The 14,444-nt window shown below is 50.8% G+C and overlaps 1 protein-coding gene across 4 annotated transcripts in view; it reads left to right on the top strand.

Annotated features, from left to right (window-relative positions):
• Positions 1-14,444, top strand: part of Rrp12 (ribosomal RNA processing 12 homolog) — a 47,567-nt gene that overhangs the window by 29,416 nt on the left and 3,707 nt on the right. For all 4 annotated transcript variants that reach the window (XM_087185061.1, XM_087185063.1, XM_087185064.1 and 1 more), the window contains 19 exons: positions 929-1,043; positions 1,327-1,469; positions 1,624-1,745; positions 3,399-3,463; positions 3,555-3,717; positions 4,122-4,276; positions 4,491-4,558; positions 4,963-5,056; positions 5,969-6,127; positions 6,234-6,314; positions 6,499-6,604; positions 6,773-6,880; positions 7,294-7,451; positions 8,282-8,373; positions 8,498-8,653; positions 8,763-8,938; positions 9,127-9,252; positions 11,247-11,296; positions 14,176-14,242. In XM_087185061.1, the coding sequence (XP_087041187.1) occupies positions 929-1,043; positions 1,327-1,469; positions 1,624-1,745; positions 3,399-3,463; positions 3,555-3,717; positions 4,122-4,276; positions 4,491-4,558; positions 4,963-5,056; positions 5,969-6,127; positions 6,234-6,314; positions 6,499-6,604; positions 6,773-6,880; positions 7,294-7,451; positions 8,282-8,373; positions 8,498-8,653; positions 8,763-8,938; positions 9,127-9,252; positions 11,247-11,296; positions 14,176-14,242 (2,204 nt within the window). The remainder of the gene's footprint in view (positions 1-928; positions 1,044-1,326; positions 1,470-1,623; positions 1,746-3,398; positions 3,464-3,554; positions 3,718-4,121; positions 4,277-4,490; positions 4,559-4,962; positions 5,057-5,968; positions 6,128-6,233; positions 6,315-6,498; positions 6,605-6,772; positions 6,881-7,293; positions 7,452-8,281; positions 8,374-8,497; positions 8,654-8,762; positions 8,939-9,126; positions 9,253-11,246; positions 11,297-14,175; positions 14,243-14,444) is intronic.

The raw sequence follows: 14,444 nt of genomic DNA, 5'->3' as shown, positions 1-14,444 counted from the left end.
CACTGCCTGCTTTGCAGGTACAAGGACCTGAGTTTGATCCCGAGTACTAAAAAAAAAAAGAATCCATTCTTGCTGTGCTGCCCTTCACACCTGTGAGAGGAGCAATTCACACACATGGACTGCACCCTTGAGTAATGCCAGGAAAGTGATTAGAGTCCTGGCTTCTCTTCTGGGTCTGTCTGCTCAGTTCCATGATGTGGAACACTGGGGACTATTCCTCATGTGGACAAAGAGACCTGTACATCTGGGATGAAGTTTCAGAAAATCTCAAGGAATAAACTTCCCCACCAGCCACACCTATTGCCCATAGTGACACCTGTCAGCACCCCTTACTGCTTGAAATCTCTAAGGAGGGAGATTTTGGACAGGAAAATGGACAGGGAGGGCAGGGGGAGATGGAGCCAGTCAAGGTGTATAGGAGCCGGGAGGGCTACAGGCGTTCCCTTCTGCCTGGGCTCCTGTTCCTACCCATCTTCCTCCCCATCTTCCTCCCATAGGCTTGTGACAGAGCGTGGACTGGGGAGACTCAGTGTGGTCACTGGCAGAGTGACCCTGGCAAGTTATTTAAATCTCTGAACTTCTGTTTCCCCATCTAAAGATGGGAAAGATTACCACCTCACAGGTTTTTATTTTTTCAATTTTTTTGCCATCCAATAGAGGCTTTATTAGGATTTATGCTCTAGCATGAGGGGGAACAATGCCCTGACTGCTCCCAACAGGTTTTTCTTTAAATACTAGGAGTATATAAATTGAACTCAGCAGAGGAAGCCTCAGGGACACTTTCTAGGTGTAACTTGTTCTTTTTTCTTTTCTTGGGGCACCTCCTTATGGGTCAGCTCTAAGTCTGTAGCTCATGGTGCCAGCCATGGACAGTCCCTGGCTGGGGCACTGGGTGGTGTGACTGTCCAACTGTGTCTCTCCTTGGCAGGGCGGTGGAGGAGGGCCTGACGTACAAATTCCATGCGGCCTGGAGCTCTGTGCTACAGCTGCTGTGTGTCTTCTTTGAGGCATGTGGGAGGCAGGCCCACCCGGTGATGAAGAAGGTGAGCTGGGAGCTACTGGGCCCAGGGCAGAAGGTGGTGCTTGGGGCTATGGGCTCCGGGAAGGGTCATGTGTCTGCTCTACCCGCCATTCCCAATCAAGGGACACTGCCCATGACAGGTGCCCAGTGCTGTGTTCCCAGGAAGGTGACTGGGCCACCATGGAAGGAATGGGAAAAGGTACTGGAGATTGAACCAAGGGCCTCAGGCAAGCACTGTACCCCTGAGGTACACCCTCAGCCCTGTAGGCATGTCTCCTGTGTAACCTCTTATCCCTTTGCTCCAGTGCCTCCAGTCTCTGTGTGACCTGCGCCTCTCCCCTCACTTCCCCCACACAACAGCCCTAGACCAGGCGGTGGGAGCTGCAGTAACCACCATGGGACCTGAGGTGGTGTTACAGGCTGTGCCTTTGGAAATTAATGGCTCTGAGTAAGTGTGACTGTGGTTGCCATTGTCCAGGCCCCTGGAGAGCCAGGCAGCTCTTTCCCAGTTCTCCCTGGGGAAGGGTATCTGCCAGGGTCTGTGGAGAGGGGCCTTCTGGTTGTCACCCTTCCTCACTGGGTCCTTCCCTTTCTTCTCCTAGAGAGACTCTGGATTTCCCACGGAGCTGGCTGCTGCCTGTCATCCGGGACCATGTCCAGGAGACACGACTTAGTTTCTTCACCTCCTACTTCTTACCCCTGGCTACCACCTTGAAGAGCAGAGGTGCAGAACCCTTGCCTGTGTGCAGCCAGAGGCTGGCTTAAAGGGGGCTAAGTCCTGCACACCCTTCCTTCAGGACATTGAGCAGCATCCCTTTGGCCCCAGGCATGACTAGGCCTTCCTCAAGGGACAGTCCTGCCCATGTATATGTGTGTCAAGGGGACCGATCTGTTTCTCCCTCCTCCGTTCCCCTGGAGCTTCCCCTTGGGTCTTCTTGTTCCTCAGTGGACCATTAGAAACAGTTCTGCTCCTTCTTCCTCACGAAAGCCCTTGAGATAGACTTAAAATCTTTGGATGTATTTTTTCATATGTATGTAGTTGCCCTTCCATACCCATGCTTCTACATCTGCAGATTCAAGCAACCACAGACCAAAAATACTCGGGAAAATATTGTGTCCTTACTGAGCATGCACAAACTTTTTTTTATTGAGATGGGGTCTTGTTATGTAGTTCATGCTGTAGCCTAGGCTGGCCTCAGAGATTACAGGCCTGTGTCACCACACCCAGTTTTTGTTTTTAAGATGGTCTCACTATGTAGTTCAGGCTGGCTTCAAACTTGCTATGTAGCCCAGTCTGCCTTCAAATTTGTGATCCTCCTGACTCATCCTCCTGAGTGTTAGGATTATAGAATTCACCACCATACCCGGCTCAACATTTCTTCCTTGTCATTATTCCTTAAACCGTACAGTGTAACACTTAGAGAAAGAGAGAGAGACTGAGACTCAGTGTGTGTGTTTATTGGGAGGGATGAAACCTAGGATCTTAAGTATGGCAGACACTCTACCACTAAGCTATACCTCCAGCCCTAGCAATGATCTTATGGTTAAGATTATGCACTCTATGAGTGGTAATCTACATAGTCATCTGTCTTAAGGAAATAGATGAATATTCGCAAAGGTGTTCCTAGCAGTATGGTTTCTACTAGCAAGAGTCTGACGCTACCTCCATATCCTTCATCAGGTTCTAGTTAAGTTAAATGTTGGAAAATACCACTTTGGGATTCAGTATGGTCATTATAAAGAAAGTGAGAGAGCTGTAGGTAGGAATAGATAATATAGTTTTGTTTTGGGTTTTTTTGGTACTGGGGATCAAACTCGGGACCTTGCGCTTTCAAGGCAGGTGGAGGAACCACAGAGCTAAATCCCTGGCCCCAGATAATTTAGTTGATTGTGAGTTCAACAGACTAAATTCCAACTCAGCGAAAGCACGTTGTTCTGGGCACATTTTCTAATATGCTGGGGTCTGCATCTCATCTGTAAAATAATTACATTATGAGGATGAAGTAAAATAACCACATAAAGTGTTTATTACACAGACTTTAACATAGCACTCGCCAATAACTATTACAGACATATATTGTCAAGTAAACAAGGTTCCAGAATAATATATGTATAATACAGTCCTGTTTATGTCCTAAAAAGTGTTTTGTTGAATGGAAGCCATGCCTGGGGGAGTGAGATTAAGGAGACCTATCCACCTTCTATTTTCCTTAAGTCTGTTTCAGTTTTTGAGTCACAAGTATTGTGATTTAACCCCCATCAAAGGGAAATCACCTGTATTCCTCTTCTCATGATTAGCCTTTTGGTTTTGGTAAAATGAGGCCAGTTGGCCAGGCAGGTATCCAGAGTCACCCCGTGTCTTTGTTCCGTACTATAGCCATGGAGCTGGCCCAGGCAGGCAGCACTGTGGAGTCCAAGATCTATGACACACTGCAGTGGCAGGTAAGAGTCAGCTCCAAGGAGGAGGTGGGTAAGGAGGGGAGAATCATGGGATGCTGGTGTCATTCTCTTGTATCGTCTCCTTCCTCCCTAGATTTGGACCCTCTTGCCTGGGTTCTGCACAAGGCCCACGGATGTGGCTGCTTCCTTCAAAGGTCTGGCGCGGACACTAGGCACAGCCATCAGTGAACGCCCAGACCTGAGAGTCACTGTGTGCCAGGCCCTGCGCACCCTCATCACCAAGGGCTGTGAGGCAGGTACGTGGCATTGCTGAGAAGGTGACAGTCCCTGGCCATGTGCCCTGGCCACCTGTGGCTTAACTGTCTGGCAGAGCTGCAGAAACCAGTCTCTGCCACCCAAGGATTGAGCTGGAGGCAAAGCTCTCCTCCCACCCCTGCCCACCACTCCCAGTATGCTGATGGCTGCTGTAGATTTGTGCAGTCAGTGTCATTGGCCCCAACATAGGAGCCCAGGATTGCCCAGACCATTGTGGCACCTTGTTCTCTGCCCTGACCTCTGCCTCTCCTGTCAGAGAAACTCTATCCATGAGTTTGAAGTCCTGCCACAGCATCCACTAAAAAGATATCTGGCTGCAGCACCAGTGGCCATTGAGGCAGAGGCAGATCTGTCCCATCAATGCAAACTTTGGTCCTCCTGCCAGAGGCTGACCGGGCTGAAGTGAGCCGCTTTGCTAAGAACTTTCTGCCAATCCTTTTCAACTTGTACGGGCAGCCTGTTGCAACAGAGGACACGCCAGCCCCTCGCCGAGCCGTGCTAGAGACCATCAAAACTTACCTCACCATAACTGAAACTCAGGTGAGTTGGGAGGGGGAATACTGTCAGGTTGGCAGTCTTGGGTGGGCCTGTTGGAAAGGCTGAAGCCCTGTCTGCTGGGCTTATGTGGATCTCTGCCACACATTAGTGGCTTGGGCTTGGGCTTAGGCTGAGCTGGAGGCTCCTAAACAATGGGGAGACAGCTCTGGTTCCTGCTGGTTATGGCTGCTCTATTTTTCTCTCTCGGGGTTACCAGTTGGTTAATGGTTTCCTGGAAAAAGCCAGTGAGAAGGTGCTTGACCCTGCCAGTTCAGACTTCACCAGGTAACGTGTTCAGGGCTTCCTTACTTGCGTTGGGGGATTGTCTAGCAGGAACCCTAAGGGCTGTGAGCTGTGTAATCTTGAACAAGTTACTAAGCCACCTTGTGCCTGTGAGTTCTGATCTGTAAAGCGGGCATGATAATAGTCCCTGCAACAAGGCTTTTTTTTTTTTTTTTTGGTACTGGGGATGGAACTCGGGTCCTTGCGCTTGCATAGCAGGCGGCAAAATCACTGAGCTAAATCCCCGGCCCCAGCAAGGCTTTTTGAAGAATGAAGGAGGTGGTGTGAGTAGAGCACCAGGAATGGTGCCTGTTGCATTATGAGTGCTTGATCAGCACTAATATCAGCACTGATAGCCTCTGCCCTTCTCTAGCCCTCCTAAGCCCTTCATCTCCTGCCCTAAGCAGATTGTCTGTTCTGGACCTGGTTGTGGCCTTGGCTCCTCATGCAGGTGAAGCCGCCATCAACAAACTGTACTTTACCATCCAGCCCTACCTGGAGGTGAGCCCCACACAGCTTCACCTGGGGGTGAGGGAATGAATGAGGCTCCAGGAAGGTGGGGCCTATCTTTTAGCCTTCATTCTTTGTTGCTCACTGAAGTCCCACTACTTTCTCCTGTAGTGGCTTCCCCTTGTACCCTGTCCTGCCCATCCATCATATAGATGCCGAGGTGACTGACAGGCACAGCTGTGCTCTGCTGAGGTGTCTTTTGTAGAATAGAGCCTAAGCTCTTTTGCCTTTGTACTCAATAGGCACATCCTAGCCTGGTCTGACCTTCCTCACTCGCAAGCCACCCTTGCCCTTGTTCACCCTCACTGAGGCCTCATTAGGCTGTTTTAGGGGTCCTGAGTAGAGCAGTTACCACCTGTGCCTGTGCACTGCTGGATCCTGTCTGAAATGTTAGCCCTGTGGCTCGCAACCACAGAGATCTCAGATCTGCAGTGGCCTCCCAAAAGTTGTCCCCACTGCCACAGGTTAGTAGCATTTAGGGTGAGAAGTATTGTGGGGTGGTACATGCAAGTGGACACAGGTGTCTAGGGCAAGAAGAGTGGTTGAGAACTGCTTTGGAACCTAGTGAGTCAGATGGAGGACAGGACTGCTGTTCCAGCTAGAGAAAGCAGCAGGCGTGCAGGCCTTGGTCCATGCCACTGGACTGTGTGGTAGATAGAGGTGGCAAATGGAGTGTCTCAGCATCCCTGGTGTAGCAGTTAGCCTGTCACTATCCATATTGCACCCGCCCTCTCGTCAGACATAATGAGCTCTCTATGCGCAGACTAGATGAGCTGAACCAGCTCCTATTCTCCACCTCTCTCCAGTGCTGGCCACAGAAGGTGCTCTGGGAATGTCACTGGATAGAGGGTGGATCTCAGGCCCTTTTCTCACCTGTCCGTGTCCTTCACGCACCCCTCACAGAGCAAGGTCCATGGCATGCAGAAGAAGGCCTATCGCGTGCTGGAGGAGGTGTGTGCCAGCCCCCAGGGCCCCGCGATGTGCTTCGTGGAGAGCCACCTGGATGACCTGAAGAAGACCCTGCTGGACTCGCTCCGGAGCACATCGTCGCCCGCCAAGAGAGTAAGGGCTCGGGGCCACCCACTTTGCTGAGGGAGGAAGGGTGACACCAAGAGAGGGCCACCGAGGAGGCTTTGAGGGGTCCCAACTGTTGTCCCCTTGCACACAGCCCCGTTTGAAGTGCCTCATACATGTTGTAAAGAACCTCTCAGCTGAGCATGAAGAGTTCATCGCTGCCCTTGTCCCAGAGGTGAGGCATGTGGGAGAAGATGTGTGTATGTTTTGGGGAGTTGCTGGAGAATGGCTCTGAAGAGCCTGTCAGAATCTGGGGAGGCCCTTGAGGGTAGGCTTGATTTGTCTCCTGGACACAGGGGTGCCTTTACTTACCCACCTGTGCTTCAGGGAGTGACTGCCAATGCTGCTGTCTGGGCTAGGTAATTCTGTGCACCAAGGAGGTGTCAGTGGGCGCACGGAAGAACGCTTTTGCCCTGCTGGTGGAGATGGGCCGTGCTTTTCTGCGGTTTGGTTCGAACCAGGAAGGTGAGCCTGGGGGATGCAAGCTGGGGTAGACTGAGGCTGGTCGGAAGTACTCTTCAAGCCACTGGTCAAAGAGAAAAGGTGGAGAGTGCTCCCTGCCTGGCCCTGGCCGTGGTCGCTCTTCCCTGGGGACCTTTTCCTCATGTGATACATTCTTATCTTTGCCCCCAGATGCCCTTCAGCACTACCTCATCCTGATCTACCCTGGCCTTGTGGGCCCGGTGACCACAGTCAGTTGCAGCATCCTGGCCCTGACCCACCTCCTTTTTGAGTTTAAAGGTAAAGATTTACTTCCTTGAAGGCCTAGAAAGCCCTTAAAGTGGGAAAATGGCCTCATGTACTGATGATGTGGTCAGGACAGGGTAGCTTTCGGAACAGGGAAGGTACCAAGAAGCAGGAAGAGGTTTATAAAGTTGCTCAGAATGTCACATGATTTAGCAACATTACTAACCTTGTAGAATTTCTGTTTCTTATCTCCGAAGTGAGGGGAGAAATAGTATTAATCTCAGGGTTGCTAAAGGACACAGGCCACTCCATAGAGGGCAGTTATAGCTGTGCCAGCGCACAGGCTCCAGATGTTGCTTTTTATTAACGTTTGACCTGGCAGGGGTGGTTGGCAGCTCCTGCTTCCTCAGGGGGTGGTCTTAGGTCTGGGGAATCCCAGTGTCTTTGACAGTGTTCCCTCATCACAGGGCTGATGGGGACCAGCACGGTGGAGCAGTTGCTGGAGAATGTGTGCCTGCTACTGGCCTCACGCACCCGTGATGTGGTCAAATCTGCACTGGGCTTCATCAAGGTGGCCGTAGTGGTCATGGATGTGGTGCACCTGGCCAAGCACGTGCAGCTCGTGGTGAGGGTGCTCTTTCCCTTGAAGGGGAGTGGCAAGATAGTCTCTGAGGTTCCAGCATGGACCTTGTGAGCCTAAAGGCCAGCAAGTTTCACATTTTCCCTTTAGTTATAGCTGGTTTGTACAGTATTAGGTTGTTAAGGAGCTCTGGAAGGGACTTACAGGGGAATGCCAGCCCAGCAGAGGCAAGGAAGGGCCACAATGCCCAGGCTGCCTTTTACTGCCTCTGTGCCCCCTGCCCTGAGGCTTGGGCTCTGCAGAGCAAAGAACAGTGGCAGAGATGTCCCTCATACAGATGGAAAGACATGCGGATGATATCTACTGCCTGCACGTGTAATCCAAACAAGGCCAAATGAACAATGCAGCATGACAGGAGGGCTGCACGGGACCAAGAGAAGTCTGGTGTTGGTAGGGGCAAAGTATAAGACCTGTGGGATTAGAAAGACATAGAGGAGACTTCAACTTCTGTGGCTACACAGCCAGTATATGAACCTGTGCCTTAGTTTCCTCATCTGTAAATTGAGTTGTTCTGAGGATTCAGTGAGAGCATATGTAGAGTGCAAGCACTGTTCAGACACAAAAATGGGTATCTTGGAAGTGTGCCTAGGGCTGGTTGTAAAAGGAGCTTATGGGGAGAACTGGAGCTGCTCACATTCTAGAAGCATGATTGAATGAAGGGATGGGGCAGGAACAGGGCAGCCAAAACCCTACCCTTTTAGCTGGGCCCCATTGTCCTCTGTCCCTTGTCTGGACAGCAGGGAAAGATCGGCAGGGTGGAAGGCACACTGCCCTCCTGTCCTCTTAACACCCTGGTGCTCTACTCTGCCTGGCAGATGGAAGCCATTGGGAAACTGTCAGATGACATGCGGCGGCACTTCCGCATGAAGCTTCGGAACCTGTTCACAAAGTTCATCCGCAAATTTGGGTCTGTGTGCTGAGTGGGCATGGGGAACAGGCATGGAGTTCCCCCAGGAGCTGCAGGGAAGGGTCCCTGCATGTGGGGATTGCTGTTTGGCAAGTGCTTCTTACCTGCTCTTTTTTACCCTCAGGTTTGAGCTGGTGAAGGGGCTGCTGCCTGAGGAGTACCACAAAGTCCTGGTCAACATCCGGAAAGCTGAGACCAGAGCAAAGAAGCACCGTGCCCTGAGCCAGGATGCTGCAGAGGAGGAAGAAGAGGAGGAGCCCACCCAGGGCAGAGGGGACAGGTGAGTTCTGGGGACCTCGCCTTTCTGCAAACAGAGCCCATCGAGGCAATGCCCTCCTGACCTCTGCCTCTCCTGAGAGTGCTCTGACTTGGGACATCTCTGTCCTTAGCATTGAAGAAATTTTGGCTGACTCAGAGGATGAGGAAGATAATGAAGAGGAAGATCGAGATCATGGAAGGGAGCAGCGGAAGTTGGCACGAGAGAGGAGTCGGGCATGGCTCAAGGAAGGTGGTGGGGATGAGCCCCTCAACTTCCTGGATCCCAAGGTGACCCAGAGAGTCCTTGGTGAGCAAGAAGTGACTAGCCCAGGAGCTCAGAAACCAGACCTGCCTTGATGTTAGGTTTTTGGACAGTGGGAGGGATGGCTTTCATGGCAGGCCAGCAGGCAAGAGCTGAGGGTATTAGTTCTGAGGAGGGTATGAGTAGGTCAGGACTGCCCTTCCATCTCCTTATTTCAAATTCTGCCACACCAGCCACACAGCCAGGGCCAGGTCGGGGCAAGAAAAAGGACCACGGCTTCAAGGTGAGCGCTGATGGCCGGCTAATCATACGGGAGGAGGAAGATGGCGACAAGGTAGAGGAAGAGGATGGCACAAAAGGTGGGACCTCATTCCATTCTGAGACCTGGGATCGCAGCTGCTTTTGGCCTGGGTTACTTGCTTCTATGTCCACTTGTTCATTTTCCCATTCATGCAGTGACAATTTCTGAGGAAGGAGTGCTAAACAGATGCAAGAGGCTTGCATTTCTGCGCCTGCCTGGCAAGCACAAAGTCCTGAGTTCCACCATCCCCAGTACCAGGGAGAAAAAAAAAAAGATGCTTCTATCTATGGCAACTCTCAAACCTTCTGAGTTTTTCAACTTGTTGACAGCATTAAAAAATCTTTTCAAGGGCTGGGGATTTAGCTCAGTGGTATTGCCGCCTGTCTCGCAAGCAAGAGGTCCCCAGTACGAAAAAAAAAAAAGAAATTAACAGATATTTTTTTTAAAAATTAAAAAGAAAAAAAATCTTTTCAAGAGGCCAGGGATTTAGCTCAGTGGTTCCACAGCCTGCCTCATAGGTACAAGGTCCTGAGTTTGATCCCCGGTACCAAAAAAACAATTTTTCATATTGTACATTATATCTGTATTTTTCTGTTTATCTATTTGTTTAATATGCACATAATTCAAGCAAGACTCTCAGGAAGTAGTGTCTTCCCTCATTGTATAATGTACTATTGTCTCTTCTCCTGGAAATTGCATTTAGTCTCACCCCAGAAATGCCCAGGTCTTCTAAAAAATATCTGCCTGCCTTTCCAGACTGGGACTGTAACTCAGTGGTAGTGTGCTTGCCTCGCGTGTACAAGGCCCTGGGTTCCATACCCAGTATCTCCCCTTTCCCCCCAACCCCATGAAAGAAAACCTTCCTCTGGTTGTTTTGGTCCCCACTGCCAAGTCTGGGCCCTTGACTCACCAGCCCTCATTCAGTTTTTCTACAGCACCCCCTGAATGTCACTCTCAGCTGTGTATCCGCAGACCTTATTTAACCTCTCTGTGCCTCTCTGTCTCACTCCCAGATGGGAATGATACCAGCACCTACTTCCTAGTGTGCTTATGCAGATGAAATGACATTTCCTGCATACTGCGTGTTGTGCTTGGTATGAATGTGGCCATAACGGTTTCTCTAGCTGGTTCTTTGCTCACCACTCAGCCCTTTGCATTGTCTGGTCCTCTGTTGTCTTGGTACCCAGGTTTCCTGATGCTGGGGATACCTGTCCCCCTCTGCCTACCTTTCCACAGCTTTTCTGCTGTTTAGGATCCAGCTCAGGTCCTTGGTGGCCTTTTCAGGATGCCTCAGCCTCTGGGCCTCTTTCCTATACCACTCCTGGAGATCATCTGTCTTTGGGGTTTGTTATGTGCTCTTTTTTTTTTTTAAGAAGTCATTTGTTTATTTATTTATTTTGTGGTGCTAGGAATTGAACCCAGGCCTTAAGCCTGCTAGGCAAGTGGTCTGTCACTGAACTACACCCCAGCCCCATAGGTGTTGTCTTTATGGTCTTTTGGTTGTTGCTTGACTTGGCCTGAATGTCTTTCCTCCACCTTGTCATTTCACACTTCTTTGTATCCCACACAGTGCCTGGCACATGGAAGTTTTCAAGTAGGAGAGTGAAACATTTTTTCTGACAAAATGGAGGAGGGCTGACTTCCCAGGACTTTTCTTCTTTCTTTAGACAGGGTCTCACTGTGTGGTTCAGGCTGGCCTCAAACTCTCATAATCCTCCTGCCTCAGCCTCCAGAGTGCTGAGATTACAGGTGTGCACCACCACATTTGGCTCTTTTCTTTGAGTCTCAAAAAAGCCATATTTACTGCAGAAGTGCGGTCACCATTTCCTTGAAGTGCCTTTTCCCTGTGGTCTAGAATGGGAAGGATAGAGCAGCATACAGGAGTTTCATTTCCCACAGGAGGAGAACACAGGTCTAGGAAAGGCAGTTTTGGCTGTTCTCTGGGGTTGAAGTTGGTGCCCTGTTATCCTGGTGAGCCAGGAGGAGGCAGGAGGAAATACTAGGTTTTGGGGTCTCTGAGTGACAACAGGCCTGTCTTCCTTTTGATTACAGGTGAGGACGAAGAGATAGCTGACCTGATGGAAGATGTGGGCATCAGAAGTGTGAGTAGTTGCTACTGTTGGAGGGCAGAGGGCCACAGACATCAGCCTGGGGCCCACTTTCCTGTTCCACACAGACACTGCATCTGCCCCGCTCCTGAAGAGCTCAGTGGGTTTCTGAGGATCCATGTAGCAGGGCGTTGGGTGTATGTGTGGGAAGGGCAGGGTGGCTCATTGCTCTGGTGAGTGGGGAAGGGGCTTGAGTACCTCTGAAACACTCCACGTGTCCTTCAGTGCTAGCTGGTTGAAGAACTCAAGCCCCTGTTTCTCCCACAAGGACATGTGCTGTGCAGGCTGCAAGGGGAGTGGCTAACCTGTGTGTTCCAGAGTCAAGGACTCCCACCCACATGGATGGGAATCCCCATGGAGGAGCACACAGTGTGCCAGGCATTATGTGCCTTACCTGGTCCTCACCAAAGATAGGGACTTTATCATCCATTTTGAGAGGGATGGACATAAATGAGATGCTTCCCTGAAGTTACAGGGCTCATTAGATGGCAGCCAGGGACCAGAACCCTGATTTTGTAGTCTCCTGAGCCCAGGAATTTTATCCCCTTACTGTCTTTCTCCCTTGACCTGGCCCTGTGACCTCCCGTGATGACTTTCAGCCAGCAGCTGTGACCTGTTGTCTGCAAGCCCATGGGCGTTTCTGGGGCATTCCGAGGGAGTTTCTTCCTGTCCTTCCAGACTCTCCCCCAGCCCCCAGCCTTTGTTAGCATCATCCTTAGGCAATATGTGCCTAAGTAAGGGGGTGCATTGACTTGTGGTAAAGAGGCAGGTGTAGGGTCACATCATGGCTACAGTGTAACCTTTCGGAGCCTCAGTTCCTGGTTTGTAAGGGATTGTAAGTAGACCATCTTGTAGAATTATTTGGACGGTGTAATGAGATTGGACATGTAAGTTACATCACTATAGAGCGTGACATGTAAACTGCAGTTTCCCCTTGTCCATGCCAAGTGCTCTGCCCCCTCAGTCTGAGCTCTGCCTCAGCCTGAGGAACTACTTTGTCGTTAGTGTGGTAACAGTGCAGAATGTTGTTTGGACAACTGGGCCTGAGAGAGTCATGGAGTTGGAGTGTAGTGGAGGATCTTAGAGGCCCCCGAGGCAGGGAATCAGGGATCCACTGCTGTGGCAGTGTTGCCACTGCTCAAAAACCTGGCATCCTACCCTGCCTACCACAGCCCATTTTAGGTGAAGCTCCGTTTGCTGGGAGCTCTTCCTCTCCCTGGTCCAAGATCTGCCCCTTACAGGCCCACCATCAGCCACGGTCTGGTCTTGCTTTCCTGGCAGTAGCAGTAGTCAGTGAATGAATGTGTTCCCCAGCCCACACTGTTTAAAGTGCTTGGTTCTTAGGGATGCTGAGTAAGTTACAGCTTTCTTTTTTTGGGCGGGGGGTGGTTTACTCAGGATTGAGCCCAGGGCCTTCACACTGTGCTATATCCCCAGCCCTTTTTTATATTTTGTTTTGATAAATTGTCAGATTTGCACTTGGAATCCCTTCTACCTCAGTGCTGGGATTACAAGCCTGCACCCCCATGTCTAGACGGCTGTTCTTTATTATTCTATTCCCTGAAAATCTTTTCTTTTCTTTCTTTTGTTCGTTCTTTCTTTCTTTCTTTCTGTACTGGGGATTGAACTCAGGACCTTGGGCTTGCAAGGCAGGAACGGTGCCACTGAGCTATATCTCTGGCCTGAAAATCTTTTTTTGATCAGAGCATTCCTAGTTCCTTCAGTGTATCTTCATATGGCTTTGTGATCCCTTGGCAGTCTACTCTTTCTCCTGACTGGGAAGAAGAACTGACTACAGCCCTCTGAGGGTGGTAGTCATCTCACAGGAGTGCAGGCCTGGGTGCCTTGTCTTAAGACACAGAGGGCCCAGGATGGCTGCACTCCAGCCCGCAGGCATCAAGTCAGCACCTGCACCACCTTTACCAGAGGCTGTTATGTGGAGCTCCTGAGACATTTTCTTCCCACAGTTGTGGTAGCCTCCATGGAAGCCAGTAGGCTGGGCCTTCAGTTTCTGGTCTCCACAAGGTGCTGCAGCCAATGGAACTGGTGTCCTTGTTCCCAGACATACCTGTGTGTTCCAACCCATTCCTTCTGCTCAGGGTTATCCCTCAATCTGGCACCCCTGGTCCTGAAGACCGAAGCATAGAAACCAGCCCTGTGAGCTGCCTGACTGCTTCTTGCACACATGCCTCTGCCAGGCTTGACTGGTAGAGCCTAGGCTGAAATCTCCTAGTGGGTGGGGCTACTGCAGGCCCCGTTCCTTCCTGTGTGGTATTAACGCAATGCCAGGCATGCAACAGGTGCTCACCACTTGCTGTGGTGTCTAGTTAGCTGGGTCCACATTTCTGTTGGCTTATAACTTCTGTAGACTCCTCTAACTGCCACAACCCTAGTGATGTTGAGTTGGGGAGTGGTCTCTGACTTGTCTGACAGCCCCAGGAATACTGGGAATGGATCCTGTCCTCTCTGTCCCCAGGACCTGGCACTGAATGTGGGTTCAGTATTCGAGTGACTAATGGGAAGGTTGGAGTGGGTAAAGCCTGAGAGGCCAGAGCTTCATTTTTCCTGTTAGCAAGGCTGGGGCTGGGCCCCATATCAGGGTGCCAAGTGGGCATCTGTAGCCCTGAGGTGGAGAAACAGGCCTTGTGGTCAGGATGTGGGCTTAAGCCTTATTTCCCCACTGCCTAGCTGTATGACCTGGGGACAGTTACTTACCTTCTCTGGGTCTTCATTTTCTTATCTGTAAGTGGGGATTGAGGGCAGAGGACCTTTCATGCTTAGTGCAGGTTGCTGCTGTCATTGCATCATCAGTGAGCATGCTCATGTCCCCTTGTTCACTAACTTCCTACTTATTACCTGCTTTTTTCCTGTAGAGGAAGAAGCATAAGCAGGAAAAAGAGGCTGAGGAGGAAGAGCTGGAGATGCCCCCTCAGTACCAAGGTGAGGCTTCCACTCTGCTCTCTTGGCATGCACTGATCCTGTCACCTGCATCAGGCAGAGTTGCAGGGAGGGGTGGCAGGGTCCTAAGGCTGAACAGCCTGGTTGCACTCAGTTGGCATCAACACAGTTTGGTTGACTGGACACCCAAGATCAGGCTGGGGCCAAGGGATATGGAGGTAAGGGGGAGAGTAAGGATTGATTA

This window comes from Heterocephalus glaber, unplaced genomic scaffold, assembly GCF_053883595.1.
Source record: "Heterocephalus glaber isolate CG9 unplaced genomic scaffold, H.glaber_assembly_v1.0 deba00001497, whole genome shotgun sequence".
NCBI classification, from domain to species: Eukaryota; Metazoa; Chordata; class Mammalia; order Rodentia; family Bathyergidae; genus Heterocephalus; species Heterocephalus glaber.
The sequence above is the reverse complement of the archived record's forward strand: the minus strand, read 5'-3'. Positions and strand labels throughout refer to the sequence as shown.